Source organism: Herpailurus yagouaroundi, unplaced genomic scaffold, assembly GCF_014898765.1.
Source record: "Herpailurus yagouaroundi ecotype Mexico unplaced genomic scaffold, PumYag 195, whole genome shotgun sequence".
In the NCBI taxonomy this organism is placed as follows: domain Eukaryota; kingdom Metazoa; phylum Chordata; class Mammalia; order Carnivora; family Felidae; genus Herpailurus; species Herpailurus yagouaroundi.
In genome coordinates this window covers 7,916,865-7,940,945 of record NW_024412426.1, presented here as the reverse complement: position 1 = coordinate 7,940,945, position 24,081 = coordinate 7,916,865, and the positions used below count along the sequence as shown (strand labels likewise).

Genomic DNA, 24,081 nt, shown 5'->3' with positions numbered 1-24,081 from the left:
TTCAGCTTTGCTTTTTAATAATTTAAGACTGACACACGGCCATCCATTCCCAGAGAGTCCCAACCCTTTGGGCCTAGAGCAGGGAAGCAACCTGGTGAGACAGCCCATCCCCCTGCCTGTACCCTGTCATTGCATTTCCTGCTGACCCACCCACAGCTGCCACCAGGGAGTCTGGGCAGAGAGCTTGTGGCTGGGGACAGCCTGGCACCAGCCACAGCCATGCCCACACTCTACAGGAGAAGGAAGACAGGCCCTCACCGCCAGCTCCAGTGTTGCCTTGGGCAGAGGCAGAGGGCAGGCTGGTGGGGGCAGGGCTGGCCAGTCCTACTGGCCATGGCTGCTCTTCCTGGAAATTCGTCTGGTTTTTTTTTCCCTTCAACTTTATATATCACAAAAATTTCCCAGAAACTCTTAATATTCTGGCTACCAGATAACATCTCCCAGATGTTCTCACACCAGACCACATGTTCCAATGTTTGGCTTGGAATATATGGCCAAGGGCTGTAAGGCTGTCACTCCAGGACACTTTGCCCATTTCCAGAAAAAGAACAAAGGTGTTCAATGGGATGTGGAAGGAATGAGACTTTAAAGGCAGGCTCAAGGCCAATATGGCCAAGAACTTTCTTTGGTTCTGGAGTGTGGAAGGCTGGGGGAGCCCTTGACAGAGAGTGGGACGGGACTTGGGGGTGAAGAGGTGGTCAGGGGCCAACCCCAGTACCTGCCGCCTCTCTCTCCTCTTGCCAACAAAGGTAAGGAAAGAGGCTGACCCCGCTTCTTGCATTGAAGGAGATCCAGGTCTTTTTTCCCCAGTTCCACGTAAATTAACATCCTTAAAACACACAAGCAGGCTCCTGCCCTCACGTATGGTGGTCAATCACGGACGCCCTGCCACAGGGGTTACATGCCACTGTCATCTGTCTTTGGTCCACAAAGCAGCTTTGTGCAGTGCATTTCCATTCCTCCTAGGCCAGTTCAGGGCTTCTGCGGGAGTGACTGTGCGGGGCGGGAGCACCGCTGGGTCACCGAGGGACAGGCCTCTGCCTCAGCACACGGATTGACAAGCTGTCTGCGTGGGCCAGGAGCTCCTTGATATGAGCCAAGCCCAGCCCTGCAACTTTGGCCCCATTTACCTCGAGGATCTCATCCCCTACCCCCAGCAGCCCTGAGTACAGCTTGGCCATGCTCGAATCAGCTATCTCCTGCACGTAGAACCCTGCAAAGGAAAACAGAACAATTTAACAGGTGAAATCCAAGGACACGCAGCTCTGTGGAACGCTGACCAGGTGGGTGCTGGTGAGTGTGGGGTGGGGAAGCAGGTGCTCACACAGGGCACTTCTCCATGCACACACATACACACACACCCTCATTATTCTACCTCATAACCACAAGGCTTTCTACATAGATACAGTGTGCCTGCCCTCATGGTATAATTTCATTTTTCTGTCTCCTCTTTTAAAATGCCCTTTAAGCTGTTATTATTTGTGTGTACCCCAGTGTGAATGAGCTAACCTTATCTTTTTCTGGGATGAGCTTTGATTGTAGAATAAGGAGGAAACTGATGTTCGAAAATTAAGAAAAAGACCTACTATGTGCCTGGTACTGTGCTAGGTAGGATTCATAAATACGATCAAGTTGCTGTCTTCAAGTAGCTGGAGTGGTGGGAAGGCTCACTGGAGTAATGAACGTGGCTGAGGTCAAATGCAAATCTGGTTTGCTTCCTATTATTGTCTAGGACTAGCACTAGCCTCAATCTTCCCTGGATGTGGTGGCTCACTTGACCTTTATTCACACACATCCTGTCCCCCACACTGCCCCTAAGAAGGCCCTGCTGGCCAGTATGACCACATCCCCCGGGTCTCTTAGGCGCAGAGCGAGCTGGAGAGAGCCTGCTTCTTCCCCTTTCCCTGGGTCCGACTTGGCAAACCCACGTCAGTGGAGCAGGCCCTGTGGAGGCTTGGGGCTGGCGAGGCTGAGTTCCCCTTGCCTCTCCTGGCTACACAGTGCAGGGAGTCCTGCTGAGGGACCCTTCTCACCTCAACCTCTGCCGAAAACCTTCCAAACTCCCCTTGGACTTAGAGATTAAAGGGTCTTTCAGGGAAAGCTGGCCACCACCCCGCTTCACAGGCTGAGTGCACGCAGGTATCTGAGAGCACAAGCCTGGGGTGCGGACTGTGTGCAGCAGACATCACCTGTGGAACTCAGTGGGCAGCTCAGCCCCACCGGAGACACCCTCATCGCTGCCCGGCCCGGGCTGGCCTGGCCTGCACGCTGCTCTCTACTCCTCTTCCTGGAAGCAGCGTCCTTAGAAAGGGCCGCATAGGGCACCTCACCCGGTTCTTCCGACTCTGGGACTCTGGCCTGAAGGCATTTAACACACTCGGGCCAGGGGAGGTCCTCCCTCTGCTCCCCACAGCCCCATAGGAGCTTTGCTCAGCCCAGCTTCTGGCCCCAACAGAAAGCAAGCTGTCCAAGCTGCCCACTGAAATGGGAGTCTGGAAGCACCACCATCTCCTTTAAAGCACCTGAAGGCTGATCACTCTGAGTTTAGCAAGACCAATCTTCTGACACATTCCCTCTCCCGGGGCTGAGTCGCGGAACTCCCTCTAGGTGCTTCTTGGCCGATCGGTGCCTTTGCCGCAGGGTCGCCTCCCTGCCCACCCGCCCGCCTGCCTGCCATCCGCTGTGTGAAGCTTTTCTCCCGGCCCCAGCTTCCACCTCTTCCGTCTGGGGGCTCTACCCGCTTGCCTGCCTCGTCAGCGTGCTGGTAGCGTGGGGGGAGGCAGTGTGCTGCCTACAGAAATGGCTGCCCTACAGCAGACAGGCAGGTGCAGAGTGATGAGAAACCCCAGAAGCATGTAGCAGCCAGAGCTGGACCAGACAGACACTGACGTCGTGCCAGCGTTCTCGAGGAGTCTCTGAGGTAGGCTTCACAATGGAAAGTCATGACAAAAATGTGACGAAGAGACCGCTGTTGTAGGTATTTATTGCCTGCTGGAAATGGCCTTTGTTAAGCATGTATGGTCTCTATGGTACTCAGAAGCAGAAGACAAAGCCTGCTGTTCTCAAATGCTTGTATACAATCGGATGTGACAGCCAGCAAGTGAACCCCAGCATCCTGACGTTTTAGCGGGGAATGCAGACCAGCCCCAGCTCACGGCCCGCCTGAGGCCCAGCAGAAGTGGAGCCGTGGCTGTTGGAGGCCAGTCTGTGGCAAGGAGGCCCTAGGACCAGTCATGCTCCAGGTGCCTGCGGATCTCTGTGTTATATCCGATGGCCAACTGCAGCAGGAGCAGGGCAGGGGAGAGGTCGTACCAACCCAGGGGAGGGGTGCCCTGGGGGGCAGGCCAGGGCGGAGCCCAAGGAGCCCTTGGCCATTACAGACCCCTGCCCATCAGACATCGACTCCATGACAGGTGGGGGAGGGGCTCCCACGGTCTGCAAAGGGGCCTAACGGGACTTTTGGGGAGCATGAGGCGCATAGCACCATGTCTGGTTGTATGTGACCTCACACGGACAGGCGGTACAGATCACGGTGGTCCCTGTTGGAGTTCTGCTCCCCAAATACAAGTTCTCTTTCTGAGGAGGGAAGGGGAGAAAAGAGCCGGGCATTTTCCTATCACATCACTGGATGCTCCTTATGACTCTTCCAGGTAGGTTTCATTATTTTCATTTTACAGATTCGAGAACTGAGATTCAGAGGGGTTAAGTAACCTGCTCAAGGTCACACAGCCAGCAGAGGCTCTGGAGTACGAACCATGCCGTGTTGTCTAACTCTACGCCTCTGTACCACCCCTCTGGGAGGCCGACCGCCTCTCACCTGAGGAGGGAGGAAGCTGAGGGAAAAGGTGGAGTAGCTAACAGTCCGCTGATTGCTGTATGATGATCAGTATAGGTTCACAAATGCCATCTCCCTGTGAGGTCATTGTACCCTCCTAAGGTCTAGAGTGGGGAGAAACTCATTTTCTTCCTCTCACGCTCATAGAAAATCCATCAGCAAACTGAGTCAAACTGCCTTCAAGTCAACCAGAATGCAACCACTTCTCACCATTTCCGATGCCCCCCCCCCCCCCCCCAGCCCAAGTCGCCACTGTCAAGTTTTTCCACTGAAATAACTTTAAAACCGGTCTCCCTGGTCCACCTTTAACCCACTAACGTCCATTCACAGTCCAGCAGCTGGTCAGTGACAGTGTTACAAGCACAAATCAGGGCACAATAGTCCCTGCTCCAAGCCCCTGGTGGCTCCCAGCTCACCTGGCGGGAAAGCCAAAGCCCTTCTGGGCTCAGCGCTGTCTCTTCCTCTTGCCGCTCTGTCCAGATCCACCTCCTTGCAGGTCTTCTGACAGCCAAGCTCATTCCCACCCTCTGGGCCTCTTACGAGCCCCTTCCCTCTGCCTGGAACGCTCCTTCTCCAGACACCATACTGCTGCGCCTTCACTCCTGTAAGCGCTGTTGTGTCCTCTGCACAGAAAAGCTGTCGCCCCCTGCTCCCACAGGCACTCCCATCTCTCGGGCCCTTACCCTGCTTTGTTTGGGTTTGTGTCTCAGTACTTTCGGCTCTCTGGCACATATAATGCAAAACGTATACAAATGCAAACCTTTTTGTAGATATAGTCTACCTCCCTCACTGGAATGTGGACTCCTAAGGACAGGAGTTCTGTCTGTTCTGTTTACTGCCAGATACCCAGCATCTAAAACACCTAGTAGGTGCTCAGTATAAACGTGTTGAAACAATGAATGATGGATCAGATGTCAGAACTTGCTGTGGTCTGCATATCTGGCAGTGAGCAGATTTTTCCCAGGTTAAATGACTTTGACCTAGGAGATCAAAGCACAGGACTAAACCCTCCTCAGCCGAGTGCAGCCAGGGCAGGATCCCTGTGAACATCACCCTTTGGAGCCAGCGCCGAGGGAGGGACCTGGACGCACAGACAGGCAGGCACATTCCACATGCCCAGACATACTCAGCAGCTGGAGGAAGGGAACCATTAAACACATCAGTCACATCAAAGGGATCGCCGGGAACCAGCAGGCACAGTCTCCCTTGGGCACTACAACAAAAAGATGGCCTTCAAGATTCTGATTTCAAGACGTCAGCAGAGAGCAGAGGGGCACTGGAGTCAGGCTTGCTATCTCTGCCCCCTCCAGCAGCCCCACACCAGACCCTTCCAGAAGAGTGCCTGAAGGGAGAATTCCAGTCCTTTTGCTAAGAGGCTGTCTGCATTGAGAGCTCCACTTCTCAGCCACAGACTGGAAATGATCACGGCCAAAAGGCATTGCTGTGGTTTACTAAGGCCCCAGGGATGTGGAGCCCAGAAAGGGGGGGGGGGGGCTTACCTGAGTCCCGGCGCCCATTCCCAGAGGCCACACAGAAGCCAAAAGTGCCCTCCGGGGAGCGTTGTAGCTGCAGCTGGGTTGTGCCATCTGGGAACACCTCCACCACACGACCCACTGTGCGCGCCTGGCTGGGGGCGCTCACATCCTCCACGCTGAGGGCACGCTGGGGTGGGGCCTTGGCTGGCCTGCCAGGGGACCGGAGACAGTGAGTGCAAGGAGGGCTGGGCACTGGGACCCCACCATTCCCCACCTTAAAGGTGACATGCCTCTTGACTGGCCTCAACCAGCAAAAACAACCTGCTAGGATCAAGACTGGAGGGTTGTCACAGCGGTGCCCCCTGCTACCCCCGCCTGGACACGTGATTTCAAATCTTTGTAGGTGCAGAGACCTCTCTGAGAATCTAACAAAGCTATAATGTTATATAAAAATTCCAGGGGTGAACAGGCCACCTGAAGACCCTCCGTGGGGCCCCGGGTAAGAGCAGCTAGAGGATCTCATCAGTGGGTGGGACTTCTCTAGGCAGGGTCCCAGGTCAGGTGCTTCTTTGGGGGACCCCGTCTCTGGATCTCTAACCTGATCTTTAACTGGGCTAAGGAAGCTCTCTGATCTCAGGATGTTGTTAGACAGCAGAGGGATAGAGGAATCGAACCTTCCAACTCTACCCATTCCACCAACTCCACACCTTCTCAGAGCCCAGTTGCACACAGCAAGGCACTGAGGTGTGGGTTCCAAGACTCCTCTGGCTCCCGAGGCAGGAAGGAGTTAAGCCCATAGCTCCACTGCCCATGCTCTGAGTTTGCTCCTACACCACTTGCCCACTCTTACCGGACATCTGCACTGTGGTCCCCTGGCTCTCCTACCACGTAGAGGCTGGACCTGTCCCCCTTGCCACTCAGCAGAGAATGGAGGTTCTGAAAGGAGACAGCTTTCCGATGATGGTGAGACGGTGACACCTGGTGGTAAAGGTCCAATATTGCAGGTGAGAAAAGCCATGGAGAGGGCGGCCCCGCGCGCGGGGGGAAGCGGGAGTTGACAGAAACCTTACCCCATCCATGAACCTGAGGGTTTTTTAAGAGAGTAATGATACAAGTTTTTGTCACTACTTCAAAGTGCCCGTCAGGAATCACCATGATTTACTTAAGAAGATGGACCCATACAGGTGATCTGCAGGTTCAATTTTCTTTGGCTGAAATAACTTAGTACTACTAGAATACTAATAATTTCATTGATTATGAAAATCTAATTTTCTCTAAGAAAAAAGTGAAAGCAAATTAACTACAGAACAATAAATATGATTTTAGAATTAAAATATTAAATATTTTGTGATTGTTTAGTATCCCTTTTATAGTTATTCACATTAAAAATGTTTATCTAAGGACTTCCAGGGAAAATGGCAGAGTTCAAAGATCCTAAACTCACTTAGTCCCATGGATATAGTTATATAACACCATATTAGATAACCAGAAAACAACCCAAAGACTGGTAGAACAGACTCTCCACAGCTAAATGTAGAGAAGAGTCCATGTCCAAGAGGGTAGGAGGGGTAGAGATTTCCGTGGGAGCTAAATGGACCTACAGGACTGTCCCAAGGAGGGAGGGAGGCTGGGTGCAGAGAGACAAGGGGACCAGATCCTCACATCAGGCACATCAGGCATGAGGAACCTGCACAGGGAAGATGAATCCCCATAACATTTGGCTTTGAAAACCAGATGGGCCTAATTTTGCCAGTTTTTTTTTAATTTTTTTAATGTTTATTTATTTTTGAGAGAGAGAGAGAGAGAGAGAGAGAGACAGAGCATGAGCAGGGGAGGGGAAGAGAGGGAGGAAGACACAGAATCCGAAGCAGCTTCAGGCTCTGAGCTGTCAGCACAGAGCCCGCCATAGGGCTCGAACTCACAAACCGCAAGATCATGACCTGAGCCGAAGTCGACGCTCAACTGACCGAGCCACCCAGGCGCCCCTAATTTTGCCAGTTCTTAAAATCAGCGAGGCTTAACACCTGGAAAAATCAGTGGGCTTGGATCTGGGAGACTTGGGAAGATGATGGGAAACTGAATCCCCACCCTTAAAGAGACAGCACAACAAACAGCCCCACTGAGGTACAGCATAGAGAAGGAGCAATTTGAAAAATGCCTGGGGTATATGGGAGGGAGATTTGTTTACTAATCTCAGAACCTGTGCTAGAAGGGCAGGGATCTCTGGGAGAATTCTCTAGGAACAAAAAAGTTGATAGGAACCATTTCCCTCCCCTGCCCCACAGCCTAGATACACAGACAGCTGGGGGAACCAGCACAGTGCTGACACTCTCCACCTAACTTGCTAACAGCACTACCCACCCCCTCATTCTCCTGTGGGCCTGCCCCCCTCCAATAAGCCTCAGTCGGAGTGCATCCAAAAGTGGTGCCACAAGTCTGGCAGTGTGTAAAGAAGCCCTGACAGTGACTCCTACCCTGAAGAGAGGGGAAAACAACCACACACAACAGTGTGTGGCCCTAGCACCACAATCTGGTCTGACATAGGCCCCACCCACCAACAAAAGCTTCTCAGAGGACAATGCAGAGAAAGAGCCTTGTAGTTCAGTGCTACTGCATCTCTGGCAAATGCCTACTCTGACTTAGCTCAAGCCTAAGGCAGGCCAAGAGTGGCCACTAATACCACAGGGGCCAAACACTGCCCACAACAGGTAAAGACAGTCATTGCAGACAACTGGACTAAAGGCAAAAACAGCTCAGCCACAACAGAAAGGTAAATGCAACACACATAAGAGACACCCCCGAAGCACCAGGTTCTGGGGAACAGGGGACACTACACTACAGTGCATTACAAGACCTCTTCTTCACAAGGCCACTACTTTCTTTTCAAAAAATGTTTAATGTTTATGTATTTTCAAAGGAGAGAGAGACAGAGCATGAGTGGGGGAGGAGCAGAGAGAGAGGGAGACACAGAATCTGAAGCAGGCTCCAGGCTCTGAGCTGTCAGTACAGAGCCCGACATGGGGCTCAAACTCACAAACTATGAGATCATGACCTGAGCTGAAGTCAGATGCTTAACAAACTGAATGACCCGGGCACCCCGAGGCCACTACTTTCAAGAGCAGGAGACATAGCTGACTTTCCTAACACACAGAAACAGACACAGAGAATTAGACAAAATGAGGAGACAGAGAAATATGTCCCAAGTGAAAGAACAGTACAAAATCACAGCAAGAGAGCTAAACAAAATGGAGATAAGTAATATACCTGATAAAGAATCTAAAATAATGGTCATAAACATACTCAGTGGACTTGAGAACAGAGTGGAGGACCTCAGACCCATAACAACCCATAGAAAATATAAAAAAGAACCAATCAGAGATGAAAAGCTCAATAACTGAAATTAAAAACACACTTGAAGGAATAAATAGTAGATTAGAGGAAGCAGAATAATGGATCGCTGACCTGGAGGACAGAGTAATAGAAAGCAATCAAGCTGAACAGCAGAGAGAAAAAAAATTAAAAAAAAAAAAATGAAAACAGACTTAGAAAACTCAGCGACACAATCAAGTATAATAACATTCTCATTATAGGGATCCCAAAAGGAGAAGATAGGGAAAAGGGGGCACAAAACTTCCCAAATCTGGGGAAGGAAACAGAAATCCAGAGCCAGGAAGCACAAGAACCCCCAACAAAATCAACCCAATGAAATGTTGAAGTCCACACCAAGACACTTCGTAATTAAAAAGATAAAAAGTAGTGATAAAGAGAATTTTAAAAGCAGTAAAGAGAAAACAGTTACATACAAAAGAAACCCTATATGGCTATCAGCTGGTTTTTAGTAGAAACTTTGTAGGCCAGAAAGGAGTGGCATGATATATTCAAAGTGCTGGAAAGAAAAATCTGCAGCCAGGAATACTCTAAACAGCAAGACTATCATTCAAAATAGGAGAGATAGAGAGTTTCCCAGAGAAACAAAAGATAAAGGAGTTCATGACCACTAAATCAGTCCTGTAAGAAATGTTGAAGGGAAGTTTTTTGAGTTGAAAGGAAAAACTATAAGTAGGAGTAAGAAAACTATGAAGCACAAAGGCGGTAAAATTAAGTGTATCTATAAAAAATCAGTCCAGATATTCACAAAAGAAAAAGCTGAAAAGTATGACACCATATACTTAAAACATGGAGTGGGGGAGAGGAGTAAAGAATGGGTTCAAACTGAAGTGACCATCAACTTAATATGGACTGCTATATGCAGAAGATGTTATATACAAACCTAACAGTAACCACAAATCAAAACCAGTAACACATACACACAAATAAAGAGAAAGGAATCCAAGTATATGACTAAAGGATGCCAGCAAACCATGAGAGAAAAGCAACATAAGAAATGAATAGAGAAGAACTACAAAAACAACCCCAAAAGAAGTAACAAAATGGTACATATGTGTCAATAATTACTTTGAATGTAAGTGGACCAAACTCTCCAGTTAAAAGACATAGGGTGATGGAACGGATAAAAAAGCAAGACCTGCTGCCTACAAGAGACTCATTTTAGACCTAAAGACACCTGAGGATTGAACGTGAGGGGATGGAGAAGTATTTATCATGCAAAAGGATGTGAAAAGAAAGTCAGGGTAGAAATACTTACATCAGACAAAATAGACATTAAAACAAAGACTGTAACAAGAGACAAAGAAGGACACCATATCACCATTAAGGGGACAATCCAACAAGAAGATATAACAATTATAAGTATTAATGTAGCCAACATGGAACACCCAAATTCTTAAAGCAATTAATAACAAATATAAAGGAAGTAGTCGATAGTAATACAATAATAGTAGGGGACTTTAACACCCCACTAACATCAATGGACAGACTGTCCAACCAGAAAATCAACAAAGACACAGTGGCTTTTAATGACTCACTGGACCAAACAGACTTAACAGATATATTCAGAGTATTCCATCTAAATACACATTCTTTTCAAATGCACATGGAACATTCTACAGAACAGATCACATATTAGGCCACAAAACAAGTCTCAACAAATTCAAAAAGATTGAAGTCATACCATGTATCTTTTCTGACCACTTTTCTTATCTTTTCTAGTTTCTAGTTGAAACTAGGAATCAACCACAAGAAAAAAATCTGGAAAGAACACAAATACATGGAGGTTAAATTACTTGCAACTAAGAAAAAATGAATGGGTCAACCAAGAAATCAATGAAGAAATTAAAAAATACATGGAGAGAAATAAAAATGAAAACACAATGGTCCAAAATCATTGGGATGCAGCAAATGCTGTTCTAAGAGGGAAGTTTACAGCAACACAGGCTTACCTCAAGAAGCAAGAAAAATCTTAAATAAACAACTTAACCTTACAACTAAAGGAACTAGAAAAAGAGCAACAAACAAAACTCAAAACAAGCAAAAGGAAGGATATAATAAGTATTAGATACAATATATAAGGATATAATAAATATTAGAGCACAAACAAAATAGAAACTAAAAAAAAATCCTTATTGGCTGATCGATAAAACCAGGAGCTGGTTCTTTGAAAAGGTCAACAAAACCAATAAACCTTTAGCCAAACTCATAAAAAAAAATTAAAACAAAGAAGGGGAGAGGAGAGGATTCAAAGAAACAAAATCAGAAACGAAAGACGAGAAATAACAAATGACACCACAGAAATACAAAGGATTATAAGGGAATATTATGAAACAAACTGGACAACCTAGAAGAAACAGATAAATTCCTAAAACATATAACCTCCCAAAGCCAAATCAGGAAGAAATAGAAAACTAGAACAGACTGAATACCAGCAATTAAGTTGAATCAGTAATCAAAAAACTCCAAATAAAAGTACAGGGCCAGACAGCTTTACAGGTGAATTCTACCAACCATTTATTTATTTTTTACTTTTTAGGTGTATTTATTTTTTTGAAAGAGAGAGAGAGAGAGAGAGAGAGAGAGAGAGAGAATCCCAATCAGGCTCCATACTGTCAGCATGGAGCCTGATGTGGGGATCGAGCTCACAAACCATGAGATCATGACCTGAACCAAAATCAAGGGTTGAATGCTTAACCAATTGAGCCACTCAGACGCCCCTCTAGCAAACATTTAAATAAGAATTAATACTATTTTTCTCAAAGTAATCCCAAAAAATAGAAAAGGAAGAACAGAAAAGAATAGAAAATAGAATAGGAAAGAACGAAGGAAGAATAGAAAAGCAATTCCACTACTGGGTTTTTACCCAAAGAAAATGAAAACACTAATCCTAACAGATACATGCACCCCTATTTTACTGTAGCATTATTTACAATAGCCAAATTATGGAAGTAGTCCCAGTGTCCACTGATAGATGAATGGATAAATATAAATATAGATAGATACTTAGATAAATGGTTATATATACAATGGAATATTACTCAGCCATTAAAATGAATGCAATCTTGCCATTTGCAACGACATGGATAGATCTACAGAGTATTATGCTAAACAAAACAAGTCAGTCAGAGAAAGATAAATACCACATGATTTCAATCATATGTGGAATTTAAGAAACAAAACAAATAGACAAAGAGAAAAAGAGACAAACCAAAAAACAGACTCTTAACTATAGAGAGCAAACAGGTGGTTACCAGAGGGGAGGTGTGTAGGGGGATGGTCGAAATAGGTGAAGGAGGTTAAGAGTACACATATCATGTGCACATATCCTGATGAGCATTGGGTATTAAACAGAATTGTTGAATCACTATATTCTATACCTGAATCTAATATAACACTGTATGTTAACTATACTGGAATTTTTAAAAAAATTCCTTAAAATATGCACCTTAAAATATTCTACATTAAAAGGTGGACAAGACAAACATACCTTAAGGAGTTCACCCATCAGTGGAGGTGGGGTGAGCACAGGTGAGTTAACAGCCCTAAATACATGTAAGTGCTGGGCTAAAAGATGGATGTGCAGGGAAGCAGAGAGAGACTCCAGTTTAGGAAGTTTGGGGACACTAGACAAACTGATGCCTGAGTGAGGCTTGAAGCATGAGCTCCCTGGGTGAAGACTGGTAAGGGTGCTCCAGGCAGAAGAAACAGCAGGTGCAAAGACATGGAGAGACGACAGAAAGCATATGTTCGGGAACATGGTTTGGGTGGCTGGGCTGCAGAGGTGATAGGAGATGGGCTGGAGCCTGAGGCCGGAACTGGAAGGACCTTATATGGCCTGCTAAGGAGCCAATGAGTGATGTTAATCAGAAGGTTGTAAGATTAGATCTGCGTTCTAGAAACTGACCCAATGAGGAGGCTACTGTGGGGGTGGGGGTGGTGGACACGTAGGCAGGGAGTAGCAGACTTTTAAACAAATACAATGCATATTATTTATCACATTTGGAACCCACACTCTCAAGCAGTAAGTGATGTTATCAAGAGGTTTAGAGGGGGCCCTAGCCTTATATTAGCATTAAGGAAGGCTTCCTGGGAGAAGTCCTGCTTAACTCAGACCTGAAAGACGAGGAGTTCCCCAAGGAGAAGACAGAGGACAGCACTCCAGATGATGCAAGGTCAAATGTCAAAAAGCCATGGCTGTGGGGTGGGGGGTGGGGGGTGGGGTTGTGGAAGCCACCAGTGTGGTTGGGTGTGAGAACGGGGCCACTGCCCACCCAGGAGGTGGGCATGAACATGAACACCAGATCCAGCCAGCACCTGTCCACATTTGGCAGCTCCAGAGTCTAAGGAAGTAAAAGACAGTCTAAAGGAGGTAGTTACCCCTGAGATGCATCATTGTGATGCATTGTGTCTCACCATTTCTGAGTGAGACAGAGACTTGTTTTATCTTCCTTGAACAGTTCTCTGTGATGCTCAGTCCGCCCTGCACTTGTTCCCACCCTTTGTTGGCCAGCTTCCTTTCTATCTTTGCCCACGCAGCTTACATTGCTGATAACCTCACTGCCACACCAACGGCGCGGTCATTTCCCTCAAGGGTTTACAGAGATCGAAGTTCTGATGGTGATACATCTGAACGCCATGGCTCAGACACACAAGGGACAAATCTAACTTCATGAGGAAAGTGAATTCCTGGAGCACGGCGTCAACTCTAGACTTTTCTGCCCAGCTTACTATCACTTTGCTTCTGTTTCTTAGCCTTCCATTGATTCATCCAGCAAATACGTAGTGAGCACCGACCGCATAGTAGGTATGGCTCACGGCACAAGACAAACTGATGTCATTTTCATTCGGCCTGCATTCTCTCCCCCACTGCAGCCTGAAAAATGGAAGTCTCCATTGCCCCAAACCACAATCACCTGCCGTTGCTCTGCAAAAGGGACGGGGGCAGGGAACAAGAGAACAAACTTAATACCTGGAAACACCTGGAACAGAGCAGGGTTTTCAGAAACTTAGTTGGGAGTTAGCACACCATTGTTGATTTGCTGTTGGTTTATCTGCTAGCACATGGAGAGAGACCTTCGGCTAGCCGCCCTGCATTCATTCATACACTCACTGACTCACCTGTTCATTCACTGTGTCTGACATATATTTATATATTAGCCATTGTACTCAGCACAGGAGCATCCCCCACTTTTTGAAAGTTTGCTTTCATGAAAGACCTACATTAGTACCTGTTTTGACTAACCAAAAGAAATCCGGAGGATTTTCACTTTTACAAAAAGAGGTGAAAAGCAAAAATAGCATTCAGCATTTGTTTTGCAGTGAGCCATTATGGGGCAGTGCACCCAAAGTGGCCCCACCAAGCTCCTCCCCCAGGGACTCCACTCAGCATCTTAGAATCAAGCCACAATAGCTTTGAACAGTGTCTGTGAGCATCTGTGCTTCATCTCGATTTATTTTGTGTACCCGTTAGCAAGATGTGTCCTAGGGTATCAGAAAAGCCTGAAAGAGGTTATCTTTTGGGTCGGGGGTGCTCAAAAATTCTCCATATAACTTAATGGTAATTGCTTCTTCGATGTATGCCATTTCGGCTTATGGAAGTTTTCACAGGAAATGCTCTACTTTCGGACGGCGGGGGAACCTGTCCTAGGAAGAGAAAGATCAAGTGGTGTTCCCTCAAAGAATTCACACCCCAGTGAGGGGAGACAGACAAAAATCAATTAAAATACTACGTGGCAAGTTCCCTAAAGGAGGGAAGCACAGGATGAGATGGGAACACAGAGCAGAGGCCCCTTAGCTCAGCCCAAGAAAGGACTGGAAGTGGCTTCAGGGAGGAGGCAATTCCTGAAGTGTTGATGGATGAGCAGACGTTAGCAGGGAGAGAAGGTGGGGGAAACATTTCAAGTGAAGGTTCAAAGTCAGAGAGTGTACGGCCTGATTACAGAACTGCAAGGTCAAAGATAACGGGTCAGGTGTTAGAAGGCAACTGAGGAGAGATGAAGGCAGATCACAGAAGCCCTTCACCCATGTCAGGTGATCTGCACTTTATCCTGTGGGTGGTAAGGGGCCAAAGGCAGATGATCAGCAAGGGGGCAGCATGACCAAGTGTGCCCATCAGAAGGACCCCTATGGAGCCAGGTGGGGACAGACGTGGCAGGGATGTCAGTCAGGAGGCTGTTGTGTTGGTCTGGGTGTGGAGTGATTTGTGCTAGACTCACAGAGTCACTGTGACCGTGGAGAAGGTTCCGAAATGATCGGGCAGTAGACTCTAGGTCTTGGCAGAGGGGGCAGAGTTGAGGGAGAGAAGGGGGGGAGGAGGAGGAGGAGGAGGAGGAGGTTAGGATGAGCCCGTGCCGGGGCAGCTGGCTGGAAGAACAGAACCGTGGGGTGCTGCCCACCCCATGGTGTCCAGGGGAAGCCAGGTCTCATGGATCAACTGTGGGGAGCCCAGTAGCCTCCCCTTCTCCACCTGGGCTCCCTGAGGTGGCCTCCTCTGCACTTCATTCCTCCTGTCACCTTCCATTCCACGGGCAGCTGGTGTCGCCCACCTTTTGGCTGGGGCCCTTCCGACTCACCAGATGCAGGGACTGTAACGATGGGGCTCTCTTCACTTTGGGGGTGCTGGTGTGTGACGCTGGGCCAGGCGCAGGGGCCCGCAGCTGCTCCACGCTGTAGCTGCGGGCCTTGCCCAGCTTGGGCCTTGTGCCCTGGCCCAGGGCCAAGAGGAGCTTTTTCAGCCCCAGGGTAGAGGCCGAGCTGCTGCCGCTTTTCTTGCTCCTGTCGGAAGGGGTAGCGGAGGGCGGGCCGGGTCCTGCACTGATCCCCGGTGGTGCTCTGAAATGCAAGGGTGGACATGAAGGGGACAGCGGGGGGGGGGGGCAGGGGCAGAGGCCAGGGCAGACAGCACCTCAGGGCCCCGGGGGCCCCGGCTAGGCCAGCACCCAGGCCTGGTGGAGGCCGAGACAGCGGCTGCAGAAAGAGAGGCTGAGAGGGCGTGTGCGGGATGCTCTGCTAGGGTGGCTTTTAGGGAAGAGAGCTCAGACAAGACCCTCAGAGCCTCTGTGCCTTCTAGGCACTGGGGCTTGTGGTAAGCAGACAAGGCCCTTATTCTCAGGAGCTTACAGACAACAGACTACTGAACAAAGGAGAAAAACCACAGCGACTGTTGAGAAATGTCGAGCAGAGAGTGACAGGCTGGCCGGGGAAGGTCTTTCTGAGAAGATGGTGTTTAAGCCGGAAGCTGAATGGTAAGGAGCCATCCTGCCGAGGCTGGAGGTGAGAAATCCGGGGTCGAGGCCACAGCGATGCCATAGCCCTGGGGCAGGAAGAGGCTCTCAGAGTTCCAGAACACAACAGGGCCAGGCCACCAGCACTGGGACGCAGCGAGCAAGGGGGAAAGAGGGACCGGATGAGGTAAGGCAGGTGTGCCAGATTACCTTGAGCACTTAAGCCAAGGAAAGGGGCTGGGATTCTAGCCCAAGTGGGAGAAAAAAAAAAAAATCACTGGGGGTTGTAAGCAGGAGAAATGACATTATTTCACTGCAGTTTTAAAAAGATACCTTTTGACGGCTGTGTGCAGATGGAAGTGTGGCGGCAAGAGTGAAGGCAGAGAGCAGACAGTTGTCAGAAGGAAGTAATGCAGCTCAGACCCAGGAGGAAGGTGACAAAGGAGGACGCAGGAGCTGGAGGCCACATGCCAGTGGGTCAGGGAGGTAGGGAAGGAAGAGGGAGTGGCCAAGATAACGGCACGTGGATAGGATCACCGCGTGGATCGCATGTCTGCTGGGAAGAGGACCTGGGAAGCGGTTGCATCAGGGTCTCTCAGGCACCCTCGTGGAGACGTCCCGGGAAACCGGAGGTAGGGGTCTGCAGTTCTGGGGAGCACACAGCGCTGGCGAGGGAGAGCTGGCTCTCGGGGGTGCCAGGAATGGCGTGTAGTGCAGAAAAGAAGGGCCTGGCCAGAGCACTGGCTCACCGAGGCTCCGGGGCCCCAGGGCCAAGACTCAGACCCTCCGCACTAAAGGACAGAACGGAAAGGTGGATGCCGGCCTGTTTCCTCTGCGTCCAAGTCAGAAACAAGCCCTCTCAAACAGCCTCATCCTGGGAGCACCCTGAGGGTTGGGACTGACTGCTCAGCTGTGCCCGGCACAGTACCTGGAGCGTGAGGCCTGGTGAATGAATAAGCAAGTACCTCAGACTGAAAAATGGCTGGGAGAGAAGTGTTACGGTGCCATGCCCAGAATACGTCGAGGAACCCTCTAAGGATTTGGGAGCAGTGAGGTTAGTCATGCCGGCGGGGGTGGGGGAGGGTCTCTTTTCCCACCCAGTGCCCCCACTCCCCCACCTCCTGCAGCCAGGGCTCTTGCTCCCATTACTCACCGGGTTGACACATGCCCTCTGGAACTCAACTCTGTCCTCTGCAGGCCTCCCTCTGGTTCCTGGCTGGACTCTGACTCCTCTGAGGCCAGGGAGAGGGTGATGCCCACGGAGCTGACAATGCCAACAGCTGCTGAGCCGAGAAAGCCCTGGAGTCCTCCTGCAACAGCCGCAGCCCTCCCTGTCACAGAGCCACCACCACAGGTCATGGTCAGGGGAGGGGACATGCCCAAAAACAGAGGCAGGAGAGCCAGAGGAAGCTGGAGAGAGTTGGGGGCCCCAGGAGAGCAGTGGAGGCAGTGGTCAGGCACCCACAAAGCAGGCCGGGCATGAGGGGTCTTGTTTACTGCTGGAACCCATCACCCGCGGCACAGCGCCTGGCACACAGATGATTCAGAAATGTCTGTGCAGCGATAGAGCTGTGGTAAGTCGTGTCCCTCCTGCATCAGGAGACACGGGAAAACGCATCAAGACAGTTGGGAACAGGGAAAGTTTGCATTCCTGGGATGAAAACCACAGTCTTGCCGGATGTGACGTCTAATAGTTTTAGTGACAAGTGCCATTTTTGGGGCATTTCTGATGTGCCAGGCAATGAATGAAACCCTCTGCAGAGACTATTTCATGGGTTCCTAGAAGATAGGTTCTATTATTACCCCGGGTCACAGAGAAGCCTGGAGCACAGAGGGCTTATGTGGCGTGCCCAGGACCTCCTGGCTAATGACAAGAGGAGTCTGAGGAGGTAATGGCCAGGCTGCCCAGAAAGGCCAGCAGCTGGTGGAATAGAAGCTCCTCAGGAGTGGTTAGAGGTGGCCAGCAGCTGGCCCAGAGCCCACCCCATGGAAGAAGACTACACCTTAGAACAGGGCAGAAGGCAGCTCAAGGTAGTGCCTGCTTTCTTCAGGTTCACATGAGCAAGGGAGGGTGAGGGAAAACGTCTATGTCCCCTTGTGCAGCGAGGGGGCGGCCAACACACCTGGAGGTGGCGGTGCTTGGCCTCCACATCCTCAGTAAGGTCAGCACAATCTGTCAGCTCTCTGCCCTCTCCTCCTCCACTGTGTTTCCAAGCTCTGGCTCCCTCCCAAGCCGTCCCAGCCCCGGGGACACATCAAGTCATGGACACATTAAGGAGAGGCTATGTGGCGCAGACCTGCTATCTCTGCCTATGAGTGAATGGCCAAGTCGCTCACCTCACATCACAGCATCAGGGATCAGAGCCTAAGGCTACTGATGCCCGACACACTTCTGTAGCCCTGCCTGCTGAAACCACGAGCCTGCCCAGGGGGGCTAGTTGGGGTCTGAAAGGGCTCTGCCCACTGGCCACTGTATCCTCCAGACAGCACGTCTGTCCGGCCACAGAAAGTCACAAGGGCAGGACTCCTGCTGAATTAATGCACTTATGCATTCCCTACAGTGCCTGGTATGGTGCCTGGCACGTAATAGGTGCTCAGTGTTGAATGAATGAATGAATGAATGAATGAAATGAAGATATTGAAGGAAAGGGCCTCAACCATGTGATTATTAGGCATTTACTGCTCTAAGCAAATAATAAATCTGGAGCTATTGCCACTTCCTGCTCCCTGCCTTCTGCCTCCCCCCACCAAGAGTTGGCTAATCTGCCTCCAGGCTGATGTTGAGTCTTGCAGCCAGTCCACAGACCCCATAGCTTCTGGAACACCTGCTGCTGCTCTGAAGAGCTGCTGGGAGGGTGCACAGCTATGTCATCTATTAAGATGAAAGGCAAAGGATGACTCAGAGTGCTTGGCCTGGGGTCTCTGCTTACCATCGCTGCGTTTCTCCAGAGGCAGCTCCTGGCTGCAGGAGCCCCTGTCCACCTTGCGCTCACCCATGGCTCCTCCCCAGGGCCCCTGCAGCCCCACAGGCATGCTCTTGTTGCAGCTGTTGGTGGACAGGGCCAGCAGTGGGTGACTGACTTGGGGGCTGTAGGGCTGGGTCTGCGTGGGTGAGAGCTCACAGGTCCTGGGAACTGCACTTCTTGAAGGAGGCAGAGGGGTGTCCACAGGCTCTCCCTGCTCACCCAGCCTGCTGGACCCAGGCAGGGCTGCCTTCCTGTGAGACACAGGTGAGGTGGTTTTCCTTGAAGGTGGAGGGGTTGGCACCCAGCCTCCAGGGGAGAAGAAAGAGGTTAGCTGCTGGGCCTGGTGCAGGGCAGAGGGCTCTGCATGGCTCTGTTGCAGGGAGGAAGCAGAGACAGTCTCCAGAGACTCATGATTTTCTATATCCCGGGCTTGTCTGGCTGGCGCTGAGGACCCCAGCTTCATGGAAGATGCCGGGGCACAGGATGTCCTGCACAGAGCCCTGGAATCCACCGGGGGAACCCAGTGATTTCCCAGCCCAGCTTCAGGCTGCCACTGGGATCCCAGGGAAGCCCTTTTAGATTCCAGGACAGGAGGCTTAGGGAAAGCATCTTCTCTGGCAAACAGAGTCCCCTCAGGGTGTCCTCTGCCTTCTTTCACCTCATCTGCAACCTCCACGTGATCAACCCCAGGCGAGTAGTGAGGGGTCTGAGGGCTGCTGGGCAGCTGAGATTCAGCCTTCCGGAACCACCTGGGGCCTGCCCGAGGCCTGGCGCCCCGCAGACGCGGGCCGCTGCCTCGGGCCGGGCCACGGGCCCTGCTTGGCTGCGAGGTCCCAGCCTCCTCGCTGTCGGTCCTGCAGCTGTCGGAGGTGTCCGTGCTGTCCAGGGCGGAGTCCACCTCCTCGGGCCGCACCGAGTCTCCGATGTGCGTTTCCCGGATCCATTCCGTGTGGAGCCCCTGCTTGGCAGGGAGGAGCCTGGAGGGGGGGCTCGGGCCCCAAGAGCTAAGGGGCTCCGCCAGCACCCCCTGCGCCCCACGGTCACGTTCCTGGAGGGACCTCGGGTTCGGGCTCGCCTTCGCCTGGGTGGGCCGTCGGTCATCGATGCGGCTGCCGCAGGCTCGGCACTTCCTCTCGCCGTCCGGGACGGCCTTCCGGTCCAGTAGGCCCACCAGCCTGCAGAGCGCCCCTTCGCCGGCGGCCCTGCGCGCGCAGCCCCTGTTGACGTAGTGAGCGAGGTCGGGCTTGGAGCGCAAGGGGCCCTGGCCCGCCGGCGCCTGCAGCACGCAGCTCCGCGCCTGGTCCTGGCGCTGCTGCAGCCGCTCCAGGTAGCGGGACTCGGCGTCGCCGGCGGACTCGTCCTCAAAGCGGACGCGGGACGGGGAGGTGCCCCGCTTCGGCCACTGCCCGCTGGTGGACTCCCCGCTGGAGGAGTCACTCATGTTCCCGTTCTGGAGGTTGTCTCTGCAGGCGAAGGTCATCCTCGGGTCCAGGGCTGGGCTTCTCCGGCCGTCTCTGCGGGGGGAAACAGGAGCAGACAGGTGACAGAAGATGGGGAGGACGGCAGCACCACGGGGTACAGAGCTTCCAAGGTGCTCCGTGGTAATATGACTCCAGTTACCCCACACCACGTTCCTGGGGAGTCAGGCAGTAAACCAGAGTAGCTTCCAAGCCCATCTTGAAGCTGAGACATGGCGCTAAACAAAATCAACAGGAGCTTCTTTACTTTTGGCTTTCCTTCTGTTGCCTGGCTCAGCCTGAGCCAAAATAAAACATTACATTGAACACGGGATATACGGAAGGATGATAGCAAAATCCTCATGTGTGTGTGTGTGTGTGTGTGTGTGTGTGCACGTGTCTGCATACACACACTCCACTCAAGAGGAAGTGAGCCTGGCGTTCATGGGCATCTGGTAGTGATGAATTCTCCCAATGTTGTACTTGGCTATAAAGATTTAATGGGAATGGGCGCCTGGGTGTCTCAGTCCGTTAAGCGTCCGACTTCGGCTCAGGTCATGATCTCACGGTCTGTGAGTTCAAGCCCGCCATAGGGCTCTGTGCTGACAGCTCAGAGCCTGGAGCCTGCTTTGGATTCTGTGTCGCCCTCTCTCTGACCCTCCCCTGTTCATGCTCTGTCTCTCTCTGTCTCAAAAATAAATAAACATTAAAAAAAAATTTTTTTTAAAGATTCAATGGGAAGAGTGAATTATAAGTCTCTACACAGACTGTGTGGGACTTGATGTCAGGCTTTCTAAGCATTCTTGCTCCCAAAAGTGTCCACTCTGGGTTCCTAATCATCTTGGTTAGACAGAATTTAGACAATGACACCCATGTTTCTCCTTGGACTCTCTGTCTTGTCTGTTTCAGTGCCCACCTTCTGTACCACCCCCCCCCCCCCCAGCCCCTTCCATGCTGGAGAAAAGCTATGAGGACAAGTACTGTGCTAGGAAGAACCTTTGCATTCTGTCACCAACCTTTGCTCTGGGAAACACTGTGCTGGCCATCAAGTCCTGTCCACTCTGGAAAACACCTGCCTAAATCTCACCCTGGGGGCCCCCTGGAGCCAGGTAACCTGAGTCTCCCCGCATTTCCTATCAAAGGCCACCTAAGTAGGGCTCTTCTTTCCCTTCCGTTTCCCTACAGTGACGTCGCACCAATCTACTGCTAAGTGTTTGGGACTCACACCTTTTCTCTCATTTATCGTTTATCACTCGCACTGGACCCCTGCCTCGTATCCAGCCCCCACTGCCTCCTGTCAGTCTTCCCGAAGCACAGCTTCATCACACCATCCCCCAAGGGGGCACAGGATCAAGTTCAAGGTCTTTATGGTAAAAACAGTGGCCCTCCACATTCCTCACTGTTTTCCTCCCCAGCTCTGTCCTGCCGCCCAGCCACGTGTATAGTCACCAGACTCCTGCCTCGTGCACCTCATGCAGCACTCTTGCATCAGATCCTGCAGACTTTTTTTCTCGACCTGCCTGCATTTGAATCCTATTTGTTAAATGTTACCTGTTGTATAGACACCACGTGTGCTGGTTAATTTTATGTGTCAACTTCATTGGTACCACAATGCCCAGGGACTTCGTCAGACATTATTCTGGATGTTTTTGTGAAGACATTTTTGAATAAGATTAACATTTAAATTGGTGGATTTTGAATAAAGCTGATTACCCTCCACGACGTGGTTGACCTCATCCAATCAGTTGAAGCCCTTAACAGCACAAACACTGATCTTCCCTGAGCAAGAAAGAATTCTGCCAGTAGACTGCCTTTAGATTTGAGTTGCTATCTTCCCTGAGTCTGAAGCCTGCCAGCCTACCCTGCAGATTTTGGACTTACCGTGCCTCCATGATCACATGAGTCAATTCCTTAAAATAAATCTCTCTCTCTCTCTCTCTCCCCATATATATATGGAGAAATACACACACACACACACACACACACACACACACACACACACAGTCTGTTGGCTCTTTCTCTGATGAAGAAACCTGACTAATACACCATGATATTATCTCCTTCCCATGAACACCTGTACCACTCATTTGTTATGACAGACTCACAAGATGTTAGTGCTGGAAGGCACTGCCATGACCACATGGTCCCTCCTCATTCCTATAAAGGAGAGGCCACACAAGACCAGTTTCTAGGCTGACCGGCACCTGAGCAGCTGAAAAGGCAAGCTGTGGATATTTTTTCTCCTTCAGAAGGAGCCGCAAAATAGAACTAGACACTGACCATGCTGGTGGTCAAGTTTTATCTGGGGAGGAGCCTGGATTTTAGGGACTTGCTATTTCTTTCCAAGTACCCAGAAGTATACCCGTTGTGTATACACAACTACCTATGCTGGCATATTTCATGTGTTATGTTGCTGTTTTTAGTCCTCAAAGTGTCTACGAAGCCTTTCCTATCCTTGCCTTCCTCCTCCTCTCCCCTCCCTCTCCCCAGAGAAGTGAACTCTCCTCCAATAGCACACTGTATATACATAGCACTGTTTGCTCAAGCTTGCCTAGACTCCCAACAACTGATTATAATGAAATGTATGTCAACAATTAGTGGATTTACTAATCCTTCCCCTAACGAGATGCTTCAGTGATTCTGGAAGAAGGGTGTCAGTGCTTTCAAAAAGGCTGTCTTAATACAAGTTCCTCCCTCACCAAGTTTATAGCTACCCAACAGAAAGACAAATATGGTACGCAATTAAAAGAAAAGCAGTTCAGATAACAGCAGGAAGAAAACATACATGCTTAACAATTACTATTAAAACATGCTAGCCAGTGGGAAGAGTAGCCATTGAACCGGCTGACATCTAAACCTATTCACAGCATTTACTGGACCAGACAGTGTGTCCCTTCTCAGCTGTGTATGGATCAATGGCATTGCCTGTCTGGCTCAGGTGAACATGACCTGCGCCCTGGGGGTGTCACTGGCCATTGCTAACCATCCCCTCCTCTGTGCCTTGACAAAGCCACTGACGAGCCTCACAATCCAGACGGATTAGAATGGTCTGGATTGCTGAGGGAGTGGAATACAATGTATAAAAAATGCATACACTTTGGAATCAACGGGTGGTCTGAGAGGTTAGAGTTAAACTGTCCAAGACTGATTCTCTGCAAAACTCCATGGGAGCCAGCTATGGCTGGGGGCTTAAGGCACCCTCACCTGTGCCATGTCAGACAGACAAGAGGCTCAAACCTTGGACCCCAGGCCTCTGATTGCAGAGGGGCAGGGCTGGTGGTCACCTAACTGTGAATGCTGAGCTGGCAGGATAAAGCTAGAGCCAAGGTTCCACCATGCCATAGCACTGTGTCCCCACCCCCAGTGCACACTAAGGAGGAGTGAGCACTTCCTAAATCATGCAGCTTAAAGTGCCACTCCCTGGAACCCTCCCTGGAGGCTGCGGCTACGCGTTCACTAAATGTTTACCCTGCCCTAGGAGGCCGTGGGTGATGGGGGCCTGCACATCTGCCGATACTCCTGACTCCAGTGTTTTCTCTCAATGAGCACTGCTCCAGGAGGAATTTCCTTTTTTAAAGAACTACTGCTAAGCAACTGATCTTCCTGCTTTGAGACTGGAGCAGAGCCTGTGCTTAAAAGGGCTGCTTTGAGGAATACTGCAGAGTTGTCCATCATCCTGTTTTCTGGAACTCACATTCAGGCTGGGCCAATTTATCCATTAGGCACAGCAGCCAC

The 24,081-nt window shown here is 50.4% G+C and overlaps 1 protein-coding gene across 2 annotated transcripts in view; it reads right to left on the bottom strand.

Annotated features, from left to right (window-relative positions):
* Nucleotides 1-24,081, bottom strand: part of KIAA1614 (KIAA1614 ortholog) — a 41,824-nt gene continuing 17,743 nt past the window's right edge. The window contains exons 5-10 of one of the 2 annotated variants that reach the window (XM_040446498.1): nucleotides 18,854-20,403; nucleotides 17,077-17,233; nucleotides 15,273-15,531; nucleotides 6,161-6,288; nucleotides 5,335-5,519; nucleotides 1-1,213 (exon numbers count right to left, since the gene is read on the bottom strand). In XM_040446498.1, the coding sequence (XP_040302432.1) occupies nucleotides 1,020-1,213; nucleotides 5,335-5,519; nucleotides 6,161-6,288; nucleotides 15,273-15,531; nucleotides 17,077-17,233; nucleotides 18,854-20,403 (2,473 nt within the window). In that variant the 3' untranslated portion in view covers nucleotides 1-1,019. Of the gene's footprint in view, nucleotides 1,214-5,334; nucleotides 5,520-6,160; nucleotides 6,289-15,272; nucleotides 15,532-17,076; nucleotides 17,255-18,853; nucleotides 20,404-24,081 lie in introns of both variants that reach the window. The other variant, XM_040446497.1, reaches the window with a different exon arrangement.